We start from the raw sequence: 12,070 nt of genomic DNA on the forward strand, positions 1-12,070 counted from the left end.
AGGCCTTCTCTAAGTCTAAATACACACAATCCACCCAACCATCTCTCTCCTGTACCACATCAATCGCTCTTGAGTAAAAGCTCAACAAGTTTGAAACACATGACCTTCCACTTCTGAATCCAAACTGACATTCAGCCAAAATATTCATCTCTTCCAGATATTTTATCCATCTGTCTTTCAGGATTCTCTCACACAATTTTGCGACCATGCTGTGTGTGTGTGTGTGTGTGTGTGGTACCATGGTGTCGTGCAGTGGTGTGGTGAGATGTGATAATGTGGTGTGGCAGTGTGGTGCGACGTGGTACTGTCGTGTGTTGTGGTAGTGAGGTGTGTTATAATGTGATGTGGTGTGGTGTGGTATGATGTGGTAGTGTGGTTGTACCTTAGTTTCTGCACCAGAAGCTGTTCACTGCCCTCCTTGTCTGCTCATCTCACCCTTCCCCACCCCCGCTCCACCTCTTTGCGTTGTGGTATGTGGCGTGGTGAAGGGTGCGTTGTTGTGTGGTGTGGTGTGCTTAGTGGTGTTGGGGTGGGTGATATGGTGGTGAGTGGTGGTGTGGTGAGTGGTGTTGTGGTGAGTGGTGGTGTGGTGAGTGGTGTTGTGGTGAGTGGTGTTGTGGTGAATGGTGGTGTGATGAGTGGTGGTGTGGTGTCATGGTGAGTGGTGTTGCATAATGTGTTGTGAGTGTTGTGAACGGTGGTGACTGTTGAGTATTGTTGTGAGTGGTATTGTAGTGAGTGGTGTGGTGGTGGTTGGCACTGTGGTGAATGGTGTTCTGGTGAGTGGTGACATGATGTGGTGTTGTGGTGAGTGGTGATGTGAAGTGATGAGTGTTGTTGTGATGAGTGGTGATGTGATGTAATGTGTTGTTGTGGTGAGTGATGTGATGTGATGTGGTGAGTGGTGATGTGATGTGGTGTTGCAGTGAGTGGTCATGTGATGTGTTGTGGTAGGTGTTGTGGTGAGTGATGTGATGTGGTGTTGTGGTGAGTATTGTAGTGAGTGGTGTGATGTGATGTGGTGTTGTGGTGAGTGGTGATGTGATGTGGTGCTGTGGTGAGTGGTAATGTGATGTGGTGTTGTGGTGAGTGTTGTGCTAAGTGGTGGTGTTGTGAGTGGTGGTATTATGAAGTAAGTAGTGTGATGTGGTGAATGGTGTGGTGAGTGGTGGTGTAATGTGATGAGTGGTGGTATGATGTGGTGAGTGGTGTTTTGGTGAGTGGCATTATGGTGAGTGGCATTATGGTGAATGTTGTGGTCAGTGGTATTATGGCATGGTGTTGTGGTGAGTACTGCAGTGAGCTGTATTGTCATTAGTGATGTTGTGGTAAGCGGTGCTGTGGCGAGTGGTGTTGAGTGGTGTTGTGGCGAGTGGTGTTGTGGCGAGTGGTGTTGTGGTTAGTGGTGTTGTGGTTAGTGGTGTTGTGGCGAGTGGTGTTGTGGCGAGTGGTGCTGTGGTGAGTGACACTGCAGTGAGTGGTGCTGTGGTGGGTGGTATTGTGGCATGATTTCATGATGAGTGTTGTTATGGTGAGTGACATTGTGGTAAGTGGTGTTGCAGTGAATGGTATTCTGATGAGTGGTGTTGTGGTGAGTGATGTTCTGGTGAGTGGCATTCTGGTGAGTGGTGTTGTGGTGTGTGGTATTGTGGTGAATGTTGTGATGAGAGAGGTTGGGTGGTATAATTACTTGAAATAAATCATATTAGTGTTAAATGTGCTGGTGCTCATGTGGGTGTATTGGTGCTGAATGGTGTAACTAATCCTTCCTTGTGGTATTACAGGTACTGGTGGTGTTGGTGTGCTGGTGTGTGGGTGTGGTGGTGATGAAGACATACTGAGTGCGGTACACCGGGCTGTTAAGGATGCCGGTGTAGTGAGTGTGGCAGTGCAAGTGGGTGTGACGGGCGGGACAGCGGCAGGTGTGGTAGCAGAATACACCAGACTGTGGCAGGCAGGAGTGCGGGTGTTTGTGGTGGGTGTCACCGGTGTGGAGGTGGAGGTGCTGTGTGGACACCTGCAGTACACAGGTCACAAGGCCATATTGGTGTCACCCACAGCCACACCTGTACCCACCTGCCCCAACCTGCACACACTGGCTCCACCCACTGAGGCCATTATCGCAGCAGAGATGGAGTGGGCCAGGAGGGCCGGTGTGACTGGCCTGGTGCCAGTGATGGTGGAGGGCCAGGGAAACGGGATGCAGCTCCTGCACCAGTTAGAAAACATGGCCACTGACAAGGAGATTCAATTACTGTTCCCAGTCCTCCTTAACCCTCACAATCTCACAAGCCAGCACCTGGCTCAAACCCTGGCTGCCTGGCCCAAGGCCGGTGTGTGGGTGGCTGCAGGGGATCTCCTGGCCCAGGTCATGGCAGAGGTGGGCCACCATATGCGGGGACATCTTGTCCTTTTACACACCAATCATGGCCCAGTCACCACGCTCATGAACCACCCCAGTGGCCGCCAAGCAGCAGAGGACTGTTCAGCAGTGAGGGTAGCATGGGCTGGTGCCAAGAGGATGGTCCACACCGATACTCGCTACCTTGTGGCCACTCTCAGGCCTTATGACCCTCTATTGGCCACCCTGTCCTACAATGCAGCCACCCTTGCCCTGCAGCTGGCCACTGCTGCACAAGGACACAACCCTCCACTATCTACAGTTATGGCAGCACATGGACTCGCTCTCCCCAGGATGCAACAACACCAGACCAACACCATAATGAGTGGGTGGGCAGTGCGGCTGAGACTGGTGGGGCAGGGGATGCTGGGTGGAGTGGTGGTGCAGGACTCACCATGGCTGCTGGAGGGAAAGTCCTGGCTGCAGCACACATCAACAACATGGACAGTGATGGAAACACACACTCCTGTTCACATTATCACCCAGAAGGAATTGCAAGGCCTGGCAAGACAGGCAAGTTGCTCCACACCCATTTGGATTAATATCACTGCCCATGACCCTTTGACTCATCAAAGTGTCAATAAGATGTGGCCCAGTCATATCACCCCTCATGTCCTGATGGTGCCCAATGCATCCCCAGTTGGTTTCACAGTGCGTGTGTGGTGTGAGGGCAGTCAAATGCATACTCTGGAAATAGGGTGTGGAGGAGCATCAACACATAAAAATTCTGTAAAATGTGTTACAGCTGAGAGTGATGGTCAGGGAGGCAGGGTGAGAGTAGTACGTAGTGTGCAACTATCACGTGGATATCCATACCCCAGTGAATACTATAACGATTTTGGCTATAATGAATATGAAGAGCTGGGACCAATCAAAACTGCCATCAGGAAGGTGAAGGGGTTTTTCAAACATCCTGACTTCAAGGCCATTGTGCCTCAGATAGGTGGATGTCTGGGTGCCACAGGAGGATGTGCCTTCTGCTTTGTATACATTTTAACTTTAAACGCCACTGTAAACCCTGGCGTGTGCTATGGTGCATGTGGAGTGGCCGTAGGTGGGTCCTGTGGCACACTGTTCTTCAGGGGTGTTCAGTACATGATGGATCACACTGTCATCTGTTCAGAGTTATTCCATCAGGGCCGCCTGTCTCTCACTTCATACCTAGCTGACGCATCATACGGTGCACGTCTGGCTGTGAGTCACCCTCAGGCCCTGCGAGGCTACCAACTGGTGGCCACACCCCTGGTGGCTGCCATGAGAATATCTCCAGGTATTAGTGATCTGGTGGAGGCTGCAGCCAAACCCTGGATCAGGCACATGGAGTATGAGGAGGGTATCACTGACACTGACGATATCCTGGGATACATAATCACCACCCTAGGTCTGCCACTCTGTTCCCTCCTGGCTCTACTCACTGACTTCACTCCCTCCCTCACCCTCCTGGCAATCTTGGCAGCCCTCTGGCCTCGCCCCTCAACATGACCCTCCACAACAGTGCCATAGGATCATATCATTTAAGCGGCTTTGGAGACCATTACACCTCTTCTTAGTGATTTATTTTGCACATTACATCTCAAAATCCTCTTATACACCACTGATGCAAACTAAGTTGATAATACAATGAAACAAATAAAACAAGAAGCACTCAGTGAGTGCAATACATGCAACAACCACATAACCCAGGGACTGAATATTTGATCCTGTGACCTACACCTTCAACAGACTGCAATCAAAATTGTATTACTTCATTCTTGCCCAGCCCTTAACCCTTCCACCAACTTTGGTTTAAAGCAGATCAAATATTTGGATTAACTTCCCAGTGACCCTGACCTAATCTTCAACCTTCCCCTATGACCCTGACCTATGACTGACTGGTCTCAAAGCTGAATCTCTTTGTTTTTGTTTTAACCCAAACCCTTCCACAAAATTCAGTCTGCATTAGATAAAAATAGTTTAAGTTGACCTTGTAATGTGACCTTGATCTTTGACCCATTATTCTAAAAAACAATAGGTCAACCTTTTGGGTGATCCTCTACTCATCTGCTAAGTTGGATCCAAATTACATTAAAATGCTATTTTAGTTATTTTCTTCGTAACAGACAGAGCAGTCAAACTTTCAACTTGCCTTTTAGCCTTGACCTTTGAATGACTGTTCTCAAAATTGAATCCCTTCATTTCTGCCCAACCCTTAACCTTCCCACCAAGTTTCAATCAAACAAAATCATAATTTTGAGATGAACATGCCCTGTAATCTTGCCCCTTGACTTTCCCTGCAACCTCAACAAGAGACTGACTGTTCTCAAAAACTGAATCCTTTTATTCCTGCCTTATCCTCAACCCATCCAAAAAGTTTGGTTTAAAACAGATAAAAACTTAAAGTTGACCTTACCCTGTGGCCTTGAACTCTGACCAATTGTTACCAAAAAATATCAGACTCTATGGTTGTGCCTCATCCCTTCCACCAAGATTGGTTAAAACTGAACCAAAACTGTTTGAATAATTTTTTAACAACATGCTCACTGGTCAAAATCTGAGCTTGCACTGTAACCATGACCTTTGACTGATTGTTCTCAAAATTATGTCATGTCATTCTTGCCATACCATCAACTTTTTCACCAAATTTGGTCTAAATTGGATAAAACTTGTTTAAGTTATATTTTGGGGGGGCAATGTATGACCTAGTCCTGTGACCCTGACCTCTGACCTGCTGTTCTCAAAAATTATAGATTTACTCATGAGCTTTCCCTGAAACCTAACATCAAGTTTGCTTAAAATTGGTTTAAAACTTGTTATTTTATTCACACACACACACACACACACACACACACACACACACACACACACACACACACACCAAAACATAACACCCGCTCTCACTTCGTGATTCACATGATTCACATGTGTATAAACGTAAGAGAATGTTAAGTAATTACTGTATATGCAATATAAATTGCTAATGAAGAGGTGCTACAAAGGTTCCTATGCCACCTAAAATACTACCCACAGTCACACTCATGTTCCTCCCTCCTCTGCGAGTGGTAGCCACGTTGGTTTGTACCCATAACTCTCAAGAATTAGTGTCCTCTTATAAAGGAGGGACTCAGAAGTGAAGGGAGATAAATGTCAATATATCAAATGAAAATATCATCATTAGTGTATAGGAAAATAACATCCACACACTGCGTTTTCATAAGGCACTTGTCTGCCTTCGCTTCCTAGCAGTGTTAAATTGTAGTATGCATCTATGAATGTGGTATGGTGTGGTACACTTGGTTCCACTTATAAGTACTGTACTACAGAGGGTGGTGTGTTAAGGGTCCTATGTGGAACCAACATATCTGTTTACATCTCATATCTATTATGGCCTGACCATTATAACAAAGAAGTTGCAACACAGCAGATGTAAAATGTAAACAATTACTGCACACCAGTGTCACATATGACCTCTGACATGCCATTCTCTGTAGTAATCATAACGAGAGGCGGTTGTGGAGCATACTGATGACGGTGTGGCTCTGATGTGGTGGTACCACTTGCTCAACAAGCTCAGGTATACTTGTGATAATCACAGTGGGATCCGTCCAATGTTGGAACAATATTCATGCTTTATGTTAAGTTATTTACTTAAGTGCAGTTAGCAATTTTTCACCAAGGGTTGGTATGATGGTAGTGTCTTTTGCACTTCTCTTAACTAACATAGTTATATATGATTTCTGTCACCATATTTCAATTAAACATGAAACCAACCAAGTGCCTGCTAACAAAAATGAATATAAGGACTACAATTCACACGCCAACTTAATCAGAGTAAAGGTAATGGTTGAATATGTTAGTCTCCCTCTAAATCATAAACACATTAAACTGTAGCAATTTCTCATGGACCAAGGCCAATGCATGCAAGTATGTTGGAGCCTTTATAAACTATATGATACTATACAACATCATGTACTGTATATAGCCAGAAGCCATAATCCCATAAGGAATGGCCGTTTACACTGAGTTCATTGTTTTATGGTGAGGGGCATTAACCCTCCACCAACCCACCTGTTGACACGTATATTGTTACCACTCAGTATTATAAATGGTTTCCTGGTTTACTGGAAACCATTTGGTTTATCACTCAATGTAAATAAGAGTAAGAAAAGGTGGCAGAAAAATGGAAGAAACAGGATATGAAAAAAAAAAAAAAAAAGTAATAAAGGTGAAGGATGAAGCAGGCTACACTATATCAAGTGAGTGGATAATGATCGCCACTACCTACCAGGCAAAGTAAACACAAATATGGGGATTCAATCCAGGGACTACATAGTTTCAGCATCTTACCTCACACACTCCTATGTTAGTCTGGCAAAACTTTTAATTTGCTAAGGCTCTGGAAAATGGGTGCCAGAAAACCGGTGGTGTGCCTATATGTATATGAATATATATATATATATATATATATATATATATATATATATATATAAATATATATACTGTATATACATATATATATATATATATATATATATATATATATATATATATATATATATAATATATATATACTGTATATACATATATATATATATATATATATATATATATATATATATATATATATATGCTACAGGTACACCACCAATTTTCCAGCACCCAAGTTCCACAGCCTTGGCAAATTAAAAGTTTTGCCAGACTAATAGAGGTCACATAATAATTCAATAATACACCTCTAGCCTCTAATTATATGCCTCCCATTTCTCTGAAGTATCATGGTTTGCTAGAAGCTTACATTATATAAATATCAAATGTAAGCTAAATTTAATTAAATATAGTACAGAAGTAAATGAAACTGGTTAGCAGATGTTAATTACTGTGCTTACAAAGAATGTTGCAACACAACTACAGTATTCCATCACACGTGATCATGTTCAGTACTCTTCTCATCTTTCATAGTTTTTCTAATGTTCATAAGCTTTTATGAATCACTCATTTTCTATACAAAGGCTCACACATGCTTGCATATGTCAGCCTTGGTAGCCTAGTGCTCTCCATGGTGCTCGATCTATGGCAGCCTCCCTATTCAGTCCCTTATCCCTGAGGTCACACTCTATGATCTCATCCCAGGTCTTTTTTGGTCTGCCTCTTGCAACCCTACCTCTAACATTCACACTCCAACTTTCTGCACCCAACTGTCATCCTCCATCCCCTCCACATGCCCAAACTATCTCAATCTACCTCTCCTCATCACAACACCAATACACTTTAGTCCCACCCTTCCTCTCAATTCTTCCATCATGAACCTAGCCTCCACAGGCCTTGCATTCTAGGGTGCACCGCAAATCCATCTAATCACTGTCATTTTGGTATGTTTGAGCCTGTGCATATCCTCTTCCTTTTCTGCCTACATCTCCCTACCATACAGCATTACACTCCTAACACATGCCACATACAAAGATCCTTCAGCATGGAGGGAGAGCTCTCTCAATTTGAGGAGAGGCAACAACTCCCTCAACTTCTTCCAACTACTCCTCACCCCAGCCATAGAGTTAGCTCCAGCCCCACCTCCACCACATAATATGTCTCCCAAGCAACAAAGCTCCTACATACACTCAAGAGACTCACCAGCAAGATCAATCCTCTCATGCCTGACAATCTCCACATGATCTCCCCTGCACACCCGCACACATGAAATCAGCATTCTCCAGTAGTTTACCTATAATGCCACTACATCTCTTGTACATCCAAATATCACAAACACTGCACAAGATTAAATTACTTCCCAGACCCTTGTGGCACACCTACCATGGCCACTCTCCCTCTTCTTTGACAGTACTGCCACCAACCCTAGATACCATCACTTTTATTTTATCTGCATTTACTCTCAAGCCCTTGTGCCCCAAACCATCTCTCCATTTCCTAAATCTCTCCTCTGCCTCCCTTTCATTCTCTGCAGTCAACACCAAATCACCAGTATACATCTCCCATGGGAGTCCATTTCTGAAGTCACACGAGAAGCCTTCAAGTACAGTACCATAATAAACAAAAAGGGGCTCATGACTGACCCCTGATACACACTAACATTCACAGAAAACTCTCCTTACTCAAAACTCCATTCACCCTTACCTGGGTGTGAATACCCACGTACATGGACATAACCACCCTAGCCAGCCACGCTTCGATCCCAAGCTTTCTCATTGCCCACTTCACCACCTCTCTAGGGACTCCATCACAGGTCTTCTCCAAATCAACAAAAACAAACTACAGTTCCCTTTTCTTTTCTATATATTTTTCCTGAAGCTGATGAACAATGAATATGGCATCAGTGGCCCCTTTGCCTAGCATAAACCCAAACTGCATCTCATTAGTATTCACTCTTTCTCTAATCATACCTTCTACAACTCTCTACATAACCTTCAGTATCTGGTCCAAAAGCTTTATACCTCTATAATCTCCTCTTTCCTGGGCATCAACCTTCCCCTTGCACACATTTACAATTACATTCTTCAGCCAATCATCTGGGAGAAAACACTCATACATAATCATATTTATCATATCAGCTATCACTGGGTCTACTGGTTCCAAACCTTCCCTGTCCCAGTCAAACTCATTCAATAACTGGTTATAGTGCTCCCTCCAGGCATCTTTAATATCCACACTGTTCACCACTACCTTTCCTTCAACGTTCTTCACACACTGCTCACCTATGATATCCCTATTCTCCCTCTTCATCTGATTTGCCACCTTAAATATCATATTCTTCCTTTCCCCACTATTTAGGTTATCAAGTAAAAGTCTCTGAGATTCAGACTTTGCCCTGTAAACCTCTCTTCTAGCCCTATGCTTGACAGCCAGGTATTCCTCTTTGTTACTCCCCTTCTTCCATTTCCAGAAAAGCCTCCTTTTCTCCTTAACTGCAGTTTCTACACCCTCATCCCACCACCACGTTACTTTACGTATTGGGGGGTCCCTTGCCCATCCACACACTGAATCAGTAACTAATCCCATTCCTATAATATCTCCTGAGGCCTCCAGCATTTCAGCAGTCAACCCAGACACACCTGCTGATTTCCCCAACTGCATCTTGTCTATTGCCCTGCTCACAGTAGCAACATCAATCAAAGGCCATGGGCCAAACCCTGGATCCACTGACTTCAAACCTTCCCTATTCCAGTCAAACTCTTCATTCAGCAACTTGTTACAATGATCTCTTTAGGCACCATTAATATCCTCATGGTCCACAACTACATTTCTTTCATTATTCTTCACACACTGCTCACCTATCATATCCCAGCAGTAGTAGTAGTAGTTGTTCCCTAGGCAGTCTGGCCGAACAGCCTCGAGTCCCTGAGCAAGGCCACAGCTGAGACTGGGCTTTCCCACAAAGCTCTCAAGTGGTGTATGTTGTGTTGCTGGTGTAAGCGATTGTGTGCAATGCAGTCTTCTTTAGTGTGCTTAATAGTATGGGGTGCTGTGTTGGATCTTGGACAGGCATCAATGACTGAGTCATCCAGCCTTTTCTGATAGCTCAAGAGGGCTGACGATGCTCACATCTCAGCCTGGGCAAGTGGACCCTGTCCTCACTAGGGAGGTAGAATTCAGAAGAGTGGACAGCAGGAGACCATGCATGCAGCTGTGTGTTGTCTTTGAGTGACTGAATGGAGTGGCGAGAGATCTGAGCATGGATATGCTTCTAGAGGCTGGTTTGAGGCAGGCAAGGGGGGAAAAGATGACAGTATTTGTGTATAATATCATTTGGTGGGTGTTGTTTTGATGTTCCTTGATATGTGTGGATGTGCTGCCATGTAGTGTGTAAACATTCATTCAGGCACTCAAGTTGGTGAGCACATGACTGCACTTGACAGTGGTAGTAGTAGGGGCCTTGGGTGGAGCTATGGTGGTGCTGTAGTATTCCACGTGGTCAAATAGAAACGCAGACAGATGAAAAGGGAACCGATCAGCAGGGCAGAGCGCAGGAGTGTCACTGAGAGAGCTCAGTCGGTCTGTCTGGCAGCACGGGGTTTGAACTGTCGAAATGGTGGGGATAACAATGTCGAAAAATGAAAAAGGGTACATACTGATATACTGTGTGTGTATATATAGATAGATAGATCGATAGACAGATAGACAGACAGATAGATAGATACAGATATATAGTTTATGTATGAGGATTAACTGAAGCCAAATGGAGAGAGTGTGAGAGAATGGGAGTATGGATGGGGTATATGCGAGGGAGTGGGCAAGAATGAGAGGGCAAAGTTGCAAGAGATGGAAGGAGAATATAGGACAGTATGGATCAGTTGGCTCAAGAACTGTATGGGTAAGATTTAAAGCTGGGCGACTGTGTGTGTATGCACCAATGCAAGATCATGCAAGCACAGTGAAAGAAGAGTTCTGGACAGATCTGGAAGCATGCATGGAAAAGTTTCAAAGGAATGAGAGATTGTTCTTGACTGGAGATATGAATGGAAAAGTAGGGAATGTGAAGGTGGATGGAGCAGTGGATGAATGGGGTGTGCCTGCAGAAATGGATGAGAATGGCAGTGCTCCAGTGGACATTTGTGCTGGATGGGAGTTGGTGATAGCCAATACCCTCTTCAAACACAAAATGATCCACAGGTATACGTGGGGAGTGATGAGAAGGGTGGGTGATGAACTGATTGAACAGAAGGCAATGATTGATCATGTGTGTGTGGATGATAGAGAAAGTGTGTAATGGATGCAAGAACATATAGAGGTTGGGGGAGTGGACTTTCTGACCATCAGTTGGTGATGGTGAAAGTCAATGTTGAAATGAAGTGGAGGAATAGAAAAAGGGAAGGAGAGGAGGAAGTAGTTCATACAGGGAGGGGTGAAAGGTTACAAAATGATAGAAAAAAGGCAGAATATATGAGAAAATTGGAGAAGCGACGGGGTAAATATGATTTGGGGCAGATGAGAGATGTGGAAGGTGTGTGCCAAATATTCACAGAAGAAATCTGTGCAGCATGTGAGGTGGTGTGTGGGGTGAAGAGAAGATGAAAGGAGGTGCAAGCAACAGCATGGTGGAATGAAGAGGTGAGACATGCTGTGGAGCAAAAGAAAGCATATAATGAGTGGATAAGAAACAGGGGTATGAAGGAAGTTGAGAGACAGAAGAGAACATTATACGGAGAGAGAACGAGAGAGATAAAAAGATTAGTAAGAGGGAGTAAGAAGAGAGTGGATGAGGAATTTGGAAGGAATCTGAGTGTAAAGTGGAGAGAATGTAAGAAAATGTTCTGGAAAGAAGTTAAAGAGAGTTAGACAGGGTGATAAAGAAGTTAGTCAAGGGGTGAAAGATAAAAATGGTAGATTACTCGTGGAGAAGGGAGAAAGAGGGAGCAGATGGAAAGAACACTTTAAGGAACTGTTGAACATAGAAAATGAAAGTAATGTGAGTATAAATGACTGAGGAATGGCTGGGAGGAGGGATGTGAGAAGACAGGAAGAAATCAGTAGGATGGTTGTGGAAACAATGATGAAAGTCACAATGGGGAAAGCCCCAGGAATTGATGAAGTGTGTGGTGACATGCTGAAGCATGAACAGTAGTAGAATGAATATGGAAGATGTGCAGATTGGCCTGGGAGGAAGGTAAAGTCCCGGAGGATTGGAAGTCAGGTGTAATTATTCCCCTGTACAAAGGAAAAGGGGAAAAAGAAGTGTGTGGT

At 44.3% G+C, this 12,070-nt stretch overlaps 1 protein-coding gene across 1 annotated transcript; it reads left to right on the forward strand.

Annotated features, from left to right (window-relative positions):
• Positions 1-1,516: 1,516 nt before the first annotated feature.
• Positions 1,517-3,883, forward strand: LOC145396825 (uncharacterized). The gene is made up of 2 exons (XM_080270110.1): positions 1,517-1,621; positions 1,865-3,883. Exons 1-2 carry the CDS (start codon positions 1,517-1,519, stop codon positions 3,881-3,883), a joined length of 2,124 nt encoding a protein of 707 aa, XP_080126236.1.
• Positions 3,884-12,070: the final 8,187 nt, after the last annotated feature.

Source organism: Coenobita brevimanus, chromosome 39, assembly GCF_032717465.1.
Source record: "Coenobita brevimanus isolate Jiangsu-jjx chromosome 39, ASM3271746v2, whole genome shotgun sequence".
NCBI lineage: Eukaryota > Metazoa > Arthropoda > Malacostraca > Decapoda > Coenobitidae > Coenobita > Coenobita brevimanus.

Bases quoted from the DNA above. Each gene is read 5' to 3' on its own strand.
- LOC145396825 (XM_080270110.1), top strand. From the start codon at position 1,517: ATGAGTGTTGTTATGGTGAGTGACATTGTGGTAAGTGGTGTTGCAGTG. The intron at 1,622-1,864 runs GTGAGTGGTGTT...CGGGCTGTTAAG, and splicing joins TTCTGGTGAGTGGCATTCTG to GATGCCGGTGTAGTGAGTGT.